This window comes from Rana temporaria, chromosome 1 (genome assembly GCF_905171775.1).
Source record: "Rana temporaria chromosome 1, aRanTem1.1, whole genome shotgun sequence".
Taxonomy (NCBI): Eukaryota; Metazoa; Chordata; class Amphibia; order Anura; family Ranidae; genus Rana; species Rana temporaria.
Window position 1 is genome coordinate 358519735 of NC_053489.1, and position 17344 is coordinate 358537078.

Here is a 17344-nt window from a genome sequence, read left to right on the forward strand (position 1 = left end):
TTGACTGGTTCAGCAAGGACTGGAAAGATTTTGATCCATGTATGGGCAGGTTGGTTTTACACAAGTCAATCTATAGATCGAGAACCAGCCTGTTAGAAGATTTTGCCCTCTATCCGTGATGATGCTTATGAGTGTATTCTGATGGCAGGGAAATCTCCCCGCTGTCAGAATACAATAGCTCAGCGGGAGGGATTCCCCCTCCACATCCCTAAGATAAAATGCTGTTGCAGAAGGTGTTACACCTAAATGGTCACAGAGCAATACTAGACTAATAGAACTGCAGGTGATATCGGAAGTCTCATGTTGTCCTGAGAATAAAGGTGAGAGAAAATCCTTAGTTTACTATAAAATATTCTCATAAGCTACTTTACTGGAACGGATCAGGAACTGATTAGGCTGGTTGTTCTGAAGTTACAGAAATTCATTTTACCGCTGCTTGAGAGCTTCATGTAAAAGACACTAAACCTTCCAGTACTTTTAAGTGATCTTCTTTGCAGAGTGTAGATGGAACTAAACTATTGAAAAATTATCATCGATTTTGTACAAATGAAATGACCCAGAAATGTTGCACTTGCTTTTATTTTAAAAAGGTGCAAGAGGAAAACTGAACATATGGCTTCTATGGCCAGCTTTAAATTCCATTGAAAACACACAACAGTGCAGAAAAAGTGCACAATACAGAGATGTACAGTACATTGACTAGCAGTATAATAGGTGGGAATTCACTGCAGAGAAAAGTCTTTGTTCAAGTCTTTAAAGTTAAACTCCAGTTTTGTTAATTAGTATAACATGTACTGTATAACTGCTGCCAAAGCCTTTTTGCAATTTAATGTTAATAAATGTACTTTTCCATGTGAATCTGCAATCGGCCATGATTTTATGAAAATGTATTTTCTTATAACTACGCCAACAAAAAAAAGTATTTTGTAGGCAGGACTTGCCGATTTCTGATTCACTTGCTCCTGCAAGTGGCTCATTGGTTTTTCCCCTATGCAGAGTTTGAGATTAAATTATAGGCACCCTTAGCAATGTTCTCAGGTTTACTGTTCTTTGTGTTTCCTTTTAGACTCGGAAATGAAATGTCTAAAAATATGTCAATAATGTAAATGCAGAACCTCCCAATTAGCATTATATTTGAGCAAGTGCACTGGAATTGGCAATCTTAATCTCTAAAGAGCAGAAGCAGGTAAAAATCTACAATACACGTTGCCTAAATGTCTGTGTTTAAATTTGTCTTCTTTGTACTTTTTTTTATTTTTTTAACAAAACTGGAGTTTCATAGTAATACATTAGCTAATTTGTTTTTATAGTGTAAACTGAGAACACTGTGTTGCTAAATTGGCTTTCTTGAATTTGTCACCTTCAGTGGATTACCTAAAAAGATGAGGTAAAAAGGGGAACACATAACAGATCTAGTTGTCTCTGTTGCTTGCCAGACACAATCTCTCCTCCAGTTTCATATGTCACTTTGTTAAATGTATCTCTGCTTACAAACATTTGAGAATGTAGAAGTTACAAGTGGTTCCCCTTGGGCAGTTGCAAAGCTTTCCTATCCGTGCACCTTTCCTTACTGCACACTGTTCACCAGCATCACACTACAGAGACATAAGAAAATTCAAATAGAAGATTAAATACAAAACCTCCAACAGAGCTAAATATACAGACGTACATACAACATACGGAAATAAATACTTTAAAGAGTTTCTTTATAAAAAAAATATTAGTCATATACAATATACTATATATATATATATATATATATATACCGTGTTTCCCCGAAAATAAGCCCGGGTCTTATATTAATTATGCCAACAAAAGACACAGTAGGGCTTATTTTCAGGGTAGGTCTTACCATGTAATGTGCTGTCCTTTCTCCCCCCTCTCTCTCCCTGCCTGACAGGAATCTCCAGTGTGAACTGAGATAAAATGCTTGTAAAATCCTATAATCCACTCTATTACAGTATTATATAATGTACAATGTGTGTGTTTCTGTAATATAATTGTGCCAAATACCTTTGTTATAGAGCCGCTCTCTGCTTCTGTTACCCGCCGGAGCTCTCTTCCCCCACAATTATATTACAGAAACACACACATTGTACATTATATACTACTATAATAGAGTGGATTATAGGATTTTACAAGCAGTTTTAACTAGGGCTTATTTTCACGGTAGGGCTTATATTGCAGCCCTCCTGGAAAATAACGCTAGGTCTTATTTTTGGGGAAACAGGGTATATATATATATATATATATATATATATATATATATATATATATAGTATGACAGAGGGAGATATGTGTGCAGGAGAGTGGTGTTGAGGATATGACTGTAGGCAGTATATGCAGGATAGGAGAGTGGAGGGTATGGTGGTTAGCACCATGTGCAGGAAAGGAGTACAATGTGTATGAGAGGGGGCAGTAGGTGCAGGAGAGGAATGCTGTAATGAGCAATTGTGGAATGGAGGAGTGTTAAGCCTCGTACACACAATCACATTTTCAGACGGGATATGTGTGATGACAGGCTGTTGGCCGAAAATCCAACGGTTTCTACGCTCCATCAGACAATTGTTTGGATTTTCCGTGGACAAATGTTGAATGGCAGGGTTTAAATTTTTCCGGACAGTGGTCTGTTGTCAGACAAAAGTACAAAAACACATGCTTGGAATCAATGCTCGCCAAACACGACATTAGCAGGTGCCCAAAGGGTGGCGCTCAAGAGCTGAAAAACCGCGTAGTACGTATAGTACGTCACTATGTTCGTGTTTGTTGGCCAACAATTGTGTGCAGTTTGTATGCAAGACAAAATCCAGGCACACGTCATTCAGACAAAAGTCTGACGTTTGTCTGTGGAAAATCCGATTGTGTGTATGAGGCTTTAGAGTTTGGTGGCGGCAGTATGTGCAGGAGAGGAGTGTGCCAAGTTTAATAATCAGCAGTATGTTCAGGAGAGGAGTAAGAAGGGTATCACAGGGGGCAGTATGTGCAGAAGGGATTGCAGAGGGTATGACAATGGGCAGTATGTGCAGGAGACGAGTGCAGTAACTATTATGATGGTGGGCAGCATTGACAGGAAAGGAGTGTGAAAGGTATCAGAGGGGGCAGTATGTGCAGGAAAGGAGAAGGGAGGGTATTACCCTGGGAAGTATATGCAGGAGAGGAGTGCAGAGTATATGATGGGGGCATTTGAAGCAAGAGGAGAATACAGTGAGTGTTAGAGGGGGCTGTATGTGCAGTAGAGAAGTGGTAAGAGTATGACAGCAGGTAGTACAGAGTGTGAGCAATATGTGCAGGACAGGAGTGCAGAGGGCATGACAGGGGGCAGTATGTGCAGAAGAGGAAAATGGAAGGTATGGCGGTTGGCAGTATGTGTAAGAGAGAAGTACAGAGGGTATAATGGCAGGTAGTATGTGCAGGAGAGGAGTACGTAGGGTATGAGGGTGGACAGTATGGGGTTGATTTACTAAAACTGGAGTGAAAAATCTGGTGCAGCTGTGCATGGTAGCCAATCAGATTCTACATTTCAGCTTGTTCAATTAAGCTTTCACCAAAAAAAAATGGAACTGGTTAGTTTCTATGCAGAGCTGCACCAGATATTGCACTCTCCAGTTTTAGTAGATCAACATTTATGTGCAGAAAAATAAATGCAGCGAGTGTCAGAGGGGGAAGTGTGTGCAGGACAGGAGTGGAGAAACTATGAGAAGGGGAAAGTTGCAGATGGTATGATGGTGAACAGTATGTGCAGGAGAGGATTGCAAAGGGTAAGAGAGGGGGGCAGTTTGTGCAGGAAAGGAGTACAGAAGGTATGACAAGGGCAGTTTGTGCAGGATATGCATTCGGAGGGTATGATGGAGGGCAGTATGTGCAGGAGAAGAGTGTGGAGAATATGACAGCAGGCAGTATGTGCAGAAGAAGGGTGCATAATCTATGATAGCAGGCAGAATGTGCTGGAGAATAGTGCTATGTTCACTGGTGTCTGGCACCTTGCCAGGCAGCATGTGTGGTTGATGGGCAGATTTTTGGAAAGAAACACAGTGCCTGTGACTGTACCTGGGGTGCATCTATTTGCACCAGCCAAGACACACTTACAACAAGTAAGGTGTTACTTATCATTTTGTAGCGTAAACTTTACAGAGGTTCTATCAATTTGCATCAATTTCCCAACCAGTCATAAACCAAAGAAAAGTTGATACTGAAGATGGGCTGTAAATCCACCCTTAACAAACAGCGGCAAGATTTGTTGTCACTAACCATTTTCATGTGAATGGAAATAAAAATGCTGTAAGGGCAGCATTCCGTCTGCATCTGGATTGCACTACAGGAAGGGGCTTTCTAGGGGAAGTCACAGAAAAACAATTGGCAGCCAAGGCCTCAACAACCTGCTCACATCTGTTTGGCTCAGTACACAATTTTAGACAAGTGGTTTGTGAGGCACTTGGCGGGTGTCCTCTACCTTACAGTTTTTCAGATGCTAACATTCTAAATCTGACTCTTATTTAAAGGCTTGCATATATTTTGATCCATCTCAGATCTCTGTTCTACCTCCTACAACCCCAGCTGTATTTTCTAGTTTACTAATAGTTTACAGCCTTCCTATCTCCAGCATCTGATCCTTGGAGTTCACTATCCCAAATTATTTTGCTGTTTAAAGTTTTAAGCATGTTTTTAAAGGTTATACACAAATGCCTTTCTCTGCTTTTGGTTACTACTTAATGCATATCACCATACATCCTCCTGTCAATGTCCCTTTTATCAAATTCTGCCCCAAGTGCCTTTTTTATATGATTGTATCGTCTGGCTGGGTGACTACGTTATTCAGCATTATTATAAAGTAATTATTTGTTTCAATTAGATAATAGCAGGTCCTTTGTACAGATAAGTTCATGTCTTGCTTGTTCCATTTCCTTAAGGCCCCATACACACGAGAGGATCCATCCGCTGAAAAATCTCAGCGGATCGGTTTCAGCGGATAGATCCCCTGGTGTGTACGTTCCAGCGGATATTTATCCGCGGATATTTCCGATTTCCAGCAGATAAAAATTTGTAGACATGCTAACAAATCTATCTGCTGGAATCTGCTCCAGCGGATCGATCCGGTGGTCTGTACAGACTCACCGGATCGATCCGTCCGAACCCATCCCTCGCATGCGTCGTAATGATTCGACGCATGCGTGGATATCCTTATATGACAGCGTCGCGCACGTCGCCGCGTCATCATCGCGGCGACGGCGCGACACGTCACCGCGATGGGAATTCGGCGCGGATTTTGATCCGATGGTGTGTACACTCCTTCGGATAAAAATCCTCAGAGGATGTATCCGCGGATACGTTTCCTATTGTGTGTACCAGGCCTAAGTGTTTTTTCCCTTGTGGGCAGAACCCTCCTGTCTTTGTTTCATTACTTATTATGTTACTCTGGGTATATTCTCTTTGTGCTTTACCCAAATTGTAAAGCACTGAAGAATATTCTGCTTTTAAATAAACAAAGAATGTACAGATATATACAGCTGATTACACAGGATTGCTGGAACTCCTATGTGTTTGGGCAGCTGCTGGCTTAATTTTTCCCCCTGCCACTGCACTGTATCAGAACTCTGACTATATGTGTTCTCAGACATTTTTTTTCTTCCCCTCCGACTGGCTGTGCTGCGGCTGTGTGAAATTCCCTGCTCGACCCCCCCACCCCACCTGGCAGCAGCAGTGCCTGTAAGAAGTAGACTGGATAATACAGCAGCCACATGGGACACTGGGACATGTGGCCCTGGAGAAGTGCCGCACAGGGGAATTGAATACAGCTAAAAACTTCATCACCCATACATCTTGGCAAACGGGAGGAGAGGACAGGCTTTTCCCAGGCATTCTGAGGGAGGCCAGTCTTCATGTGTGCAGGGAACAAGAGAGAGTGTGCGAACCTGCTGTCTCCTATGCCTACACCAGAAGATCAGAGAGTACAGAGCTGTAACCTGTGTGCTGAGGGACTGAACTATTGTCAGGCAACCCAGAAGTAAGAAGACATCTGACTAGAGGGACCACTGCTGCTGTGTTGCTGGGACTATTGAGAAGGATTGTTGCCATTGGTCTATTGGTGCTAGCAGAGACTGAGTACATAGGGACTGGATGTATATCTAGCAGTCTTACTACATGCAGACTTTACTGGTACTGTATTGAAAGTACCATAAAGACTGGGCCTCAATGCTCGCCGGCTAAAGAACTAGGGCTAAAGACTACTCCTTCAGATACCCGCTTCACAAGAACTTTGCTTGTTAACCATTGTCAGGGGTATAAGGATTTAAGTTTTCATCGCTAACATTTATATATAAAGTACACCCTAAAGTTATAGCCTACTCTTTACTGAGGAGTTATTGCAGTATTGATTATTATTGCTGTTACTGTTTTCTGATGTTATTACTTATTGTGAATTACCGGGTTTGCTCTAATTCAGCTGCATTGAACTCTATTCTATGCTGCTATAGCCTAGTGAACATATTGTCTAGTGAACATCTGTCAGTGAGGCTAAGGTTGAGGTTGTTCTTTGAGTCAAGGCAGAATAACAGAGAACCCAACCTACCAAACAGCTCCTGTGGGGGTAGCACTACATAAAGATAGTTTTACCATTAATAAAAATGTATAATCGGAGAAAATATTTGTGTATAATATGTTTCTTATGCTTAGCAATACCCACATTCTCCGCTAGGCTTTTCCTTACCGAAGGCACCCATCCCAGCTTCTTGTCCAGAGGAAGAATCCTTTTACTTTTGAGTTTCTCCAGGACATCTTGTAACGCTTCTATCTGTATAAAATATTATAACAGTAGTAGAATTAAATTTAATACAAGTTAATAAAAGTCTAATAATAAAATAATACATATTTTTTTCTAGAATAGTAAAGTAAGACTGGTGGAGGTCTTACAACATTGCAATATCTGAAAATGTTATATGGTTCACACATCTGTAGGAGTAGTGTTAGGTATAAAGGATGCCAGGAATTACAGACTATTTGATATAATTGAATTCTTTTTTGAGTGCCTTGAGTTTCTCAGTTCCCAGGACACTCTGACTGCAAGCTGTAATATGTCTTATCCACAGTTGGCCTATCCCCATCTCTGTATTTAGTGACCTTGCTATCCTTTAGAAAGCTGTGGGATGCTGTAGAGAAGGGATCCTCAAACTACGGCCATCCAGCTGTTGTAGAACTACACATCCCATGAGGCATTGTAACACACTGACACTCACAGACATGACTAGGCATGATGGGAATTGTAGTTCCTGAACAACTGGAGGGCCGTAGTTTGAAGACCCATGCTGTAGAGGGTGGGACAGTTTTTGGAATTGCTAGGAAGTTTTGAATTTTGTATACTTGTAGGCAGGTAGAATTTTATGCCTGCATACTTTTTTGGGTCCAGCTCCCTGGTCCTGTGCTATATAAAAACGAGACAGGGGTCCAATTCTGGGGCATTCAATAAGGTTACTGAAGTCTGTGATTTCTGCTGTTACCGTTACTGGACTCTGTCCTGTTGGTCTGCTAAATATGCCGAGTCCAGAGTAACCATTAAGGCACATCTGCCCTCAGGATTTTACTACAGCCCAGAGGAAGTGCAGGGACTTACAGTCCGCTCCGAAAATGCAAATCCTGGATATTGCCATCCTGGACTTATTCCTGTGCAGGTATACTAGGGCAGCCACTTGCCTGAGTTAGGGGCTAGGGATGTTGGGAAAAGACTGTTGCTAATGTTATTTGGAATAACCAAGTTTTCCAGTAAAGGATTTGAAACCTTGCCTGGTCTGAAGTTACTCAAGGGGTGTAATGCAAGTAACCAGCTTATATAGTCTACAGTCTGGGTCACTAGGCATGTTGGGGTATGAAGACATTAGTGTAAGAGTTAATATAGTGTAAAGATAGAGTAGGAGCTAGCTGGACAGGTTGAGGTAGAGAGTTCCAGAGGATAGGAGAGGCTCTGAAGAAATTCTGGAGACGAGCATGGGAGGAGGAGACAAGGAAGTCTTGAGAGGGGTGAAGAGGAAGGCTGGGTGACGTTTGGAGACAAGATTGGTGATGTATTTCGGGGCAGAGTTGTGAATGGCTTGTACGTTGTGGTTAGTATTTCAAATGTATTTTGCTGGGCGATCTGGAGCCCGTGTAGGGATTGGCGGAGAGGGGCGGCAGACACTGAACGATTGGTAAGGTGGATAAGTCTGAAAGCAGCATTCATGATAGATAGGTCAATAAGAAGGAAGTTGCAATAGTCAAGGCGAGAGATAACAAGGTAGTGAATAAATAGCTTGGTGGTTTCATTTGTTATAAAGGGGTCGTATTTTAGAGATGTTACAGAGGTGAAGTCTACAAGGGAGGAGGTGTAGATAGAGAAGAGGTCCAAGAACTGAACCTTGGGGGACCCCCACAGAAAGGGGGAATGGAAAAGAGGAGTTGTAGGTGACACTGAAGGAGCGCTGTGATAGGTGGGAGGAGAATCAGGATAGAGCAGAATCTTGGAGGCCAAGGAACATAGTTTATTGAGAAGGAGTGGGTGGTCAACAGTATCAAAGGCAGCAGAGAGGTCAAGTAGTAGGAGTATGGAGTAGCGGCCATTGGTTTTAGCAGTTAGTAAATCGTTAGTGAGTTTTAGTAAGGCAGTTTCTGTGGAGTGCTGCAAGCAAAAGCTGGACTGTAAGGGGTCTAGAAGGTTATTTTCACTGAGGTAGGAGCTAAGACAGTTTTAGACTAACCGTTCTAGAAGTTTAAAGGTGGATGGGAGTAATGAGATGGGTCCTAAGTTGTTCAGGTTGGTGGGGGTACAGTCAGTGCTTTTTTACTATGGGAGTGATCTACGCATGTTTTAGAGGGGAGGGGAAGATTCCACTAAAGAGGGAGAGATTGAAGATTTGAGTGAGGGAGCATTGGATAGGATAAGAGGGTGACCATAGTAGTTGTGAGGGAATAGGATACTGGGGACAATTGTTTAGGTAGGTATCTAAGAAAAGTTTTGTAACCTCTTCAGTAGTAGCCAGTTCAAAAGAGAAGAGTGTTGACTGAGCTGTTAGGCAAGGTATGTTGAGTGGGGAAGATGTATGCATGTTGCATAACACTTGTCTTTTGAAGTAATTGGCAATCTTTTGAGCAGTGAGTAGAGGGGGTGGGGGATGAAGCACAGGAGTTAAAGGTTGAGAAGAGCCGACAGGGACTGGATAACAAGGTATTAATAAGAGAGACAAAGTAGGCTTGTTTGGCACTATGAAGGAAAGAATTGTATATTAGGAGGGCATATTTATATAGGTGTCAGAAACCATGAATCAGACCGAGAAAAAAGTACAGTTAAATCACACTTGTTTAATAATAATAATAAAAAGATAAACAGTAAGCATAGTCAAAACATAGTAGAATAGCAAGCAGGATCAGGAGCCAAGCAAGTCTTCAACAGGAACGCAGGAGAGAGAGTCTCTGTGATGTTGACCAAGGTGAAGGCAGAGAGCAAGTGAGCTGGAAGGCTTAAGTAGGCAGGACTGACAAGCAGGATCATCAACAGGTGAGACAATGTGGAGAGATAGGAGCTGGTAATTAGCCGACAGCTGAGCGGCCAGCTCAGAGAAGGAAGGGCTGAGCCCAGCCATGACAGTACCCCCTCTTTAATGACCCTTCTAATGTGCTAGGTACTGTATGCACCCATGGAACCTACGGCAGTCAAAAATGGACCGTACTTCATACTCCTCATGGTTCTCAACCTGTATAGGGTGAGGACGTGGCACCGAGGTGGTAAAGCGGTTTCAGACCAAAGGTTTCAATAAGGAGACATGAAACACATTTGAGATAAGCATACTAGAAGGAAGGTCCAACGCGTAAGCCACTGGAAATGGAAAGGCCCAATAAACCGAGGTGCAAACTTCAGAGAAGGAACACGAAGTTGGAGGTTGTGAGATGACACCCAGACCCTGTCCCCAACCTGGTGGGAAGGCGCAGACAGGCGTCTGCAGTGAGCATGGAGTCTGTACTGTCAGAAACCATGAATCAGACCAAGACAGAAGTACAGCTAAATCCCACTTGTTTAATAATAATAAAACAATAAACAGAGTAAGCGTAGTCAAAACATAGCCAGAGTTCAGGAACCAGATCGGATAGTCAGTCAAGCCAAATGTCATAGAGCCAGAAAAGAATGTAGTAGAACAGCAAGCAGGATCAGGAGCCAGAAAGGATGTCAGCCAAGCAAGTCTTCAACAGGAACGCAAGAGATAGTCTCTGTGATGTTGACCAAGGCAAAGGCAGAGAGCAAGGGAGCTGGAAAAGTAGGCAGGACTGACAAGCAGGATCATCAACAGGTGAGTCACTATGGAGAGATAGGAGCTGGCAATTAGCCAACAGCTGAGCGGCCAGCTCAGAGAAAGAAGGGCTGAGCCCAGCCCTGACAGTAGGGTGAAGTCCTCTGCAGGCATTTGGTTTTACACCATGTTCGTTCAAGAGCACGACAATGTCTCTTGAGATTTTTAGTTTTGTCAGTTTGCCAGGGTTGTAATGGATGGGGCCTGATTCTGCGTGTAGTTAGAGGAGCAAGTGCCTCTAGTGATGATGAAAGTGAACTGTTGTAGACAGAGGTGCCCAGGTCAGGACAAGATAGGTTAGAGATAATGTCATATAGGTGGTCAGTAGCAGAATAGAGAAGAAAAGGGTTAAAGTGGCAAAGTAATTGTTTGCTGCTTGAAAGGATGGGTGGTTGGAGGAAAGGAGACAGTGAAGCTGATGTGGTTGTGATCAGAAAGGAACGGGGGTTTGGTAAGGTTGCCAGGAGTGCAAAGATAGGAGAATACAAGGTCGAGGGTATTACCATTGGAGTGAGTGTTCTAGGTCAAAAGATGAGGTTAAGTTGAGCTGTAGCTGGGCTGTTAACATTGACAGGGATGTTGAAGTCACCAAGGATGATAGTGGGCATTTTAGAGGAGAGAAAGTAGGGTAGCCAGGCAACTAAGTCATCAAAAAAGTGCAATACTGGTTCAGGAGGCCGATAAATTGCTGCAATCCTCAGACAAATTGGAGAAAACAGACAAATACAGTGCATCTCAAAAGAAGCAAGTGAGTCCAGTGGAGTCCACCATGGGAAAGGGCAGCAGGAGAACCAGAGTCAAAAATCTTGAAGCCAAGTTTAGGCTATGGTAAGTATGTTAAAGCCATAAAGGTTGAAAAGGTCATGCACAAATGTGCGCTTGTTACAGATGGAGTGGGCATTCCAAAGGGCACATTAGATTTAGGGGCTCATGTAGTGGATATAGAGTGGGAATCTGCCTATGAAGCAAAGCATCCTGGCCACGATATGTGTACACCTCCAGCCACTGCCCTTCCAGCTAAAGGGGGAGCTGTTGTGCGTTAGTAAAAACCCAGGTCAACAACATGGTTTTAATAACCCCCCCCCTTCCCAACAGTTAGTGTAAATATGTGTATGTAAATCTGAACAATGAATTTCTCATATTTGCTCCTTTTGGCTTGGTAAATATATTGAAAGTGTCTTGTTATATTGTGGAACGCAACAGGGGTATAATTCCTGCTGTGGCCATGAAGCAAAGCATCGCGACTGCGCTATGTGTACACCCCGGCCGTTGCCATTCCAGGAAAAGGGAGAGCTCTTGGGGGGCAGTAAAAACGCAACTATATGTAATATGTACAGTATGAAAATTCGAACTATAAAATTTGTCTTATTTGCTTTTTTTGGTCTGCTAAATATAATGATTATTAGTGGTGTTATATTTCAAATAAACCGATTTACCTGAAAGTAAATGACTGCCACACTGGCTGCTGCAGGAGGGGAGGATCAGGTGCTTTTCTTGTTCCCCAGACCTAAACGAGCATTTAACCCTTGCAGTGCACAGGAGGATTTTTCTTCCAAAGGGTTGGACCTTAAAGTGGTTGTAAACCCCACTTTTTGACTTTTACCTACAGGTAAGCCTATAATAAGGCTTACCTGTAGGTATAAAGAATATCTCCTAAAGATATTCCCCTCGCAATGTGCCGCTGATTGCAGCGGCACATGCGCAGGGGGGATCCTCGGCTAAAGGACCGGCCCTTGCCAGAAAGAAGTCTCCCGCGCGCATGCGCGGGAGTGACGACATCGCCGCTCCAGCCAATCACAGCGCTGGATCGGCGATACCCGGAAGACACGCCGGAGCAAGACATCTTGCTCTGCGTGGACCAGGTAAGTTCCCTACACCTCGTTTTAAGGTAAGTATTTCATAATGAGCTAGTATGCGGTGCATACTAGCTCATTATGGCTTTTACTTTTGAGGTGTAAAAAACAAATAAAAAACAAATGCGGGTATACAACCGCTTTAAGGCTCGATTCACACAAAAGCATTTTTTGATACATTTTGCATAAATGCAGGGATTTTTTTTTAACATGGGTTCCTATGGAACATGTTCACATCAATGCATTTTTGTGCCTCTGCATTTTTGGAAAGGGTCAGGGACTTTTTTACCGCAAAATGCAGCGTTTTGCATATAATAGAATTTAATGGACCCGCATCCAAAACGCAAGTACCATGTTTTTACCGTGATTTTGCTGCGAATTTGTGTTTTTTTTAGGGCTGTTACTGATTAAAATTTTCGCGTTCGATTAATCGACTAATTTCGATTAATTATAACGCACATACATTTTTCAGATCACAACCATATATAGTCTCCACTGTAATAGCCACAGACATCTCCCCAACTGTAATATCCATAGACATCTCCCCCACTGTAATATCCACAGACATCTCCCCCACTGTAATATCCACAGACATCTCCCTCACTGTAATATTCACAATCACCCTCACTGTAATATCCACAATCACCCCACTGTAATATCCACAGATGTCTCCCCACTGTATTATCCACAGACATCTCCCCACTGTAATATGGTCCACATCTCCCCCACTGTATTGGAAGATTAGTGCTTGCTTAGAGAGAAGCCGGACGAACTCGAGCAGTTGAGGCTGGGTGATGATGTCAGTGTGCCGCTCTAGGCTCACCTAGGCCGCCGTCGGGGTAGACCAAGATGGCCGCCACTCCGGGAGCTAGGCCGAAGCCGCGGCCTTTCCTATGGCTGAGGCAGCGGTGGAGCTCCGCGGATCACGTGGTGTGCCGATACGCATATGGTGACCGGTTCGGATCACGGATCATTTACGATCCGTTGCACCACTAGTACCAAAAAAAATAACGATTAATCGAAGAATTAATCTTTAATTTCCACAGCCCTATTTTTTTTTTTTTTTTACACTGTATCTAGATGGTTGCTAAGGAGGGGGCCGGGAAGCCGGCCGCCTAGTCCTTAACAACTAATGAGTCAGCTGGCTTCACGCTGAATGTAAAAAAAAAATCCCGGCTAAAAAAAATAAAACCGTGAAAAATAACAGCGTGGGGTCCCCCCCAGGTCCATACCAGGCCCTTGGGATTTGGAGGGGACCCGACCACACCAAATAAAAAAAATGGCGTGGGGGTCCCCCCAAAATCCATACCAGACCCTTATCCGAGCATGCAGCCCAGCAGGTCAGGAAAAGGAGGGGACAAGCGAACCCCCCCTCCTGAACCATACCAGGCCGCATCCCCTCAACATGGGGGGATGGGTGCTTTGGGGCAGGGGGCTCTGACCCCCCCCCCAAAGCACCTTGCCCCCATGTTGATGGGAACAAGGTCCTCTTCCCGACAACCTTTGCCTGGTGGTTGTCGGGGGTCTGCAGGCTGGCGGCTTATCGGAATCTGGAAGCGCCCAGACCCCGGCCCCCCCCCCATGTGAATGAGTATGAGGTATATTGTACCCTTACCCATTCACAAAAAAAAAGTATTGTAGTGTTAAAAACAACAGTAGACAGTTTTTGACGAGTCTATTGTTAATATCTTCTTCTTCAGTCTTCCTCCATCTTCTCCCACATCTTCTTCCTCCGTTCTTCTCCTTCTCCCCCTGCTAGTTCTTCCGCTCTTCTTTTTTCTCCGGTGTCCTTCTTCCTCTGCCGCTGCTCCTGCTGACAACCCTCCTTCGATTCTGCATCCCGCCGATCTATCGGTGCCAATGTCCTGCGTTTCTTAAATAACGATGGGGGCGTGGTAATCGGATTACGTGACACAGAGGCCGTACCCCCTTATTACGTCACGGACCCATCATGCCCCTGGCGGTGATGTCACAAGGGGGCGTGGCCTCAGTGAGACTTAATCCGATTGCCATGCTCCCATCGTTATTTAAGAAATGCAGGACATCAGCCCCGACAGATCAGCAGAAGGCAGCATCGGAGAAGGGTCGTCGGCGGGAGCAGCGGCAGAGGAAGAAGGACACCGAAGAAAGTAGAAGAGCGGAAGAAGAAGCAGGGGAGAAGGAGAAGAAAGGAGGAAGAAGATGCGGGAGAAGATGGAGGAAGACCGGAGAAGAAGAAGATATTATAAAAGACTTGTCAAAAACTGTCTACTGTTGTTTTTAACACTACACTACTTTTTTGTTTGTGAATGGGTAGGGGTAAAATGTATATATATGTGGAATACGTATAAGGGAGCAAATAGATTAATGGACTGTGTGCAGTGTTATACATGTAATACAATCATGCTATGGTAATGGACTAGGAAACCCTGTTGAAACCCTATTGAATGTGAAAAATTTTCATCTTTTTCTGCAATACCATGCTGGCTGTGAAAATCTTATTTGTGCATCTTTTCACCTGCTCTAGTGCGACCCCCTAAATAGGAGAGGTGAGCAAACTGATGAATGGACTGTGAGCAGGTGGTAGTATTTTTGCATGGGCTTTGCAAGAAATCTGTCTATGTCATGGCAAGCACACTGTAAAAACTCTGTTGAAGGTGAAACCTTTGTACTTGCACTTTGTAAACCTGGTTAAATGTGAAAATCAGGTATACATATCCTTCTGCCTGCCCCAGTGTGACCCCCCTAATGGAAGTACCTATAGGGGAACAGGCAAATGGACTGTGAATAGCAATAACTATTTTTATATAAGTTATGTTCGCAATTTGCTAATGAGTTGGAAATTGATGGTGAAATCCTGTTGAATGTGAAAATCTTGCACCCTGAACTTGCTTTCGCAAACCCTGCTAATGGTAAAAAAAACTTGCATATATACCCTGTTATCTGTTACAGTGGAAATACCTATAAGGGAGAGGTGAGCAAATGGACTGTAAGCATCCCTAAACATACTTTGTACGTAAACTGCCTATGCAGGGGTATTTGAATGTGAAACCTTGTTGAATGGGAAAACCCTGCACCTGCCTATGGGCCGGTAATTGACGGTAAAACCCTGTTCAATGTGAAAACCTTGCGCATCCGCGTGTCTGTCCCAGTGTGCCCCCTATTAGGAATACCTATAAGGGAGAGGCAAGTAAACAGATAAATGGACTGTGAGTAATATGTATTATCTTTGTATACACACTACATGAAATCTGTTGATGCACGGGAAATTGATTGTGGAACTTTGAGAATGGGAAAACCTTGCAGGTGCATTGGCAAACCCTGTTGACTGTGAAAACCCTGCATCTGTCTTCTTTCTTATCTATATAAACACTAGAATGATAAGCAGAACTACAAAAGGATATTCTAGCTAAACAAGGGGAGGAGATAATAAAAAAAGAATTAGAGCAATATTTTAGTTTAAATGGAACCAGTGAGATTGCGGACGATACCCTGTGGGAGGCACATAAAGCCTACATAAGGGGAATCCTGATCTCAATGAGCTAGGAGAAACAATAAAAAAGAGGGCAAAATTGATAGAAGAAATATACCTACTAGAGCAAAGACATAAAAAATGGAGAGGGCAAGATCAGGAACTGTCACAAGAACTACCGTATATACTCGAGTATAAGCCAAGTTTTTCAGCCCTTTTGTTAGGGCTGAAAATATCCCCCTTGGCTTAAACTCGAGTCAGTGTACCTGAAATTATTGAAAGGCTGCGGGCGTCCATCGTTTAAAACTTGCGGTCTCCTCCTGGTCCCTTCCGTGATAGGCGGAACTGTGTCTGCTGAGAAACGCCTATCACAAATGTTTTCTCATCCTCGAGTTTCCCAGCAGACACTGTGTTCAGTCTTCTGCCAATCATGGACGCCTTTTCATCCTCGGACAAGAGGACGTCCGTGATTGGCGGAACACTGAACACAGTGTCTGCTGGGAAACTGAGTCCGAGGATGAGAGAACGTCCGTGATAGGCGGAACTGTGTCTGCTGAGAAACGCCTATCACATAAAGGACCAGGAGGAGACCGCAAGTTTTAAACAATGAATGGATGCCTGCAGCCTGTCAATTTCAGGTACACTGACAATGGGCACAGTGACAATAGGCACAGTAAAGATGGGCACAGTAAGGATTGGCACATTGACAATGGGCACAGTGAGAATGGGCACAGGGAGGATGGGCACAGTGAGGTTGCACTGGGCACAGTGAGATGGGCACAGTGAGGTTGCAATGGTCACAGTGAGGCGTGCAAATGGGCATTGTTGACCCTCTTTTCCGCTTACATTAGCTGCTGCATTCTCACCCTTGTCTAATACTCGAGTCAATACGTTTTCCCAGTTTTTTTGTGGTAAAATTAGGTACCTCGGCTTATACTCAGGTCGGCTTATACTTGAGTATATACGGTAGTAATCTCAAAGGAAAGATATCAATGGGGGAATAAAAACAGCAAGTGCCTAGCAAGGATGTTAAGAAAAAAAAATCTATGAACTTCATAGAAAAAATACAAAATAAAAAAGGGGAAATGATCTATAATACAAAGGACATAGCGACGGTATTTTGAGACTTTTATGAACAATTAAACTCAGTAAATCAGAAAGGACAATGGGACGAGGGGAAAAAAGAAAGCATAAAAGAATATTAAAAAAAGCTAGGATTCCCCGGATAACAAAGGAATGAGAAACACCAATAACGGTAGAGGAGATTAATCGGGCGTTAAAAGAATCAGCACCAGGAAAAAGTCCAGGGCCAGATGGATACACTACACAACATTATACTTAAAAAGGTTTAAAGAAATCCTGACCCCAAAACTGTGCACATATATGAATTGACTGGGAAGGAGGTATGAGATGAGTAAAGAAGCCTTATTGGCATCAATTACCATTATAGCAAAAGAAGGTAAAGATAGTACTAAGTGTTCAAACTATAGACCTATATCATTGTTAAACGCAGACATAACATTGTTCGCGAAAATATTAGCAACAAGGATGAAAGATTTAGTGACGGAGCTGGTCCATTCTGATCAAGTGGGCTTTGTACCAAGGAGAGAGGGGAGGGACAATGAGGTAAGAACATGTAACGGAATGACCCGTGACAAACAGAGACTTTGGAAGGAGGAGGGGTACTCCTGTACCGGCGTCACCAAGGAGTCTTATGTCTAGGGTCACCTTATGTC

At 43.4% G+C, this 17344-nt stretch overlaps 1 protein-coding gene across 2 annotated transcripts in view; it reads right to left on the reverse strand.

Annotated features, from left to right (window-relative positions):
- Positions 1-561: 561 nt before the first annotated feature.
- Positions 562-17344, reverse strand: part of LOC120909839 (cocaine- and amphetamine-regulated transcript protein-like) — a 41809-nt gene continuing 25026 nt past the window's right edge. Inside the window, exons 2-3 of one of the 2 annotated variants that reach the window (XM_040321570.1) lie at positions 6680-6787; positions 562-1595 (exon numbers count right to left, since the gene is read on the reverse strand). In XM_040321570.1, the coding sequence (XP_040177504.1) occupies positions 1488-1595; positions 6680-6787 (216 nt within the window). In that variant the 3' untranslated portion in view covers positions 562-1487. The remainder of the gene's footprint in view (positions 1596-6679; positions 6788-17344) is intronic. The other variant, XM_040321579.1, reaches the window with a different exon arrangement.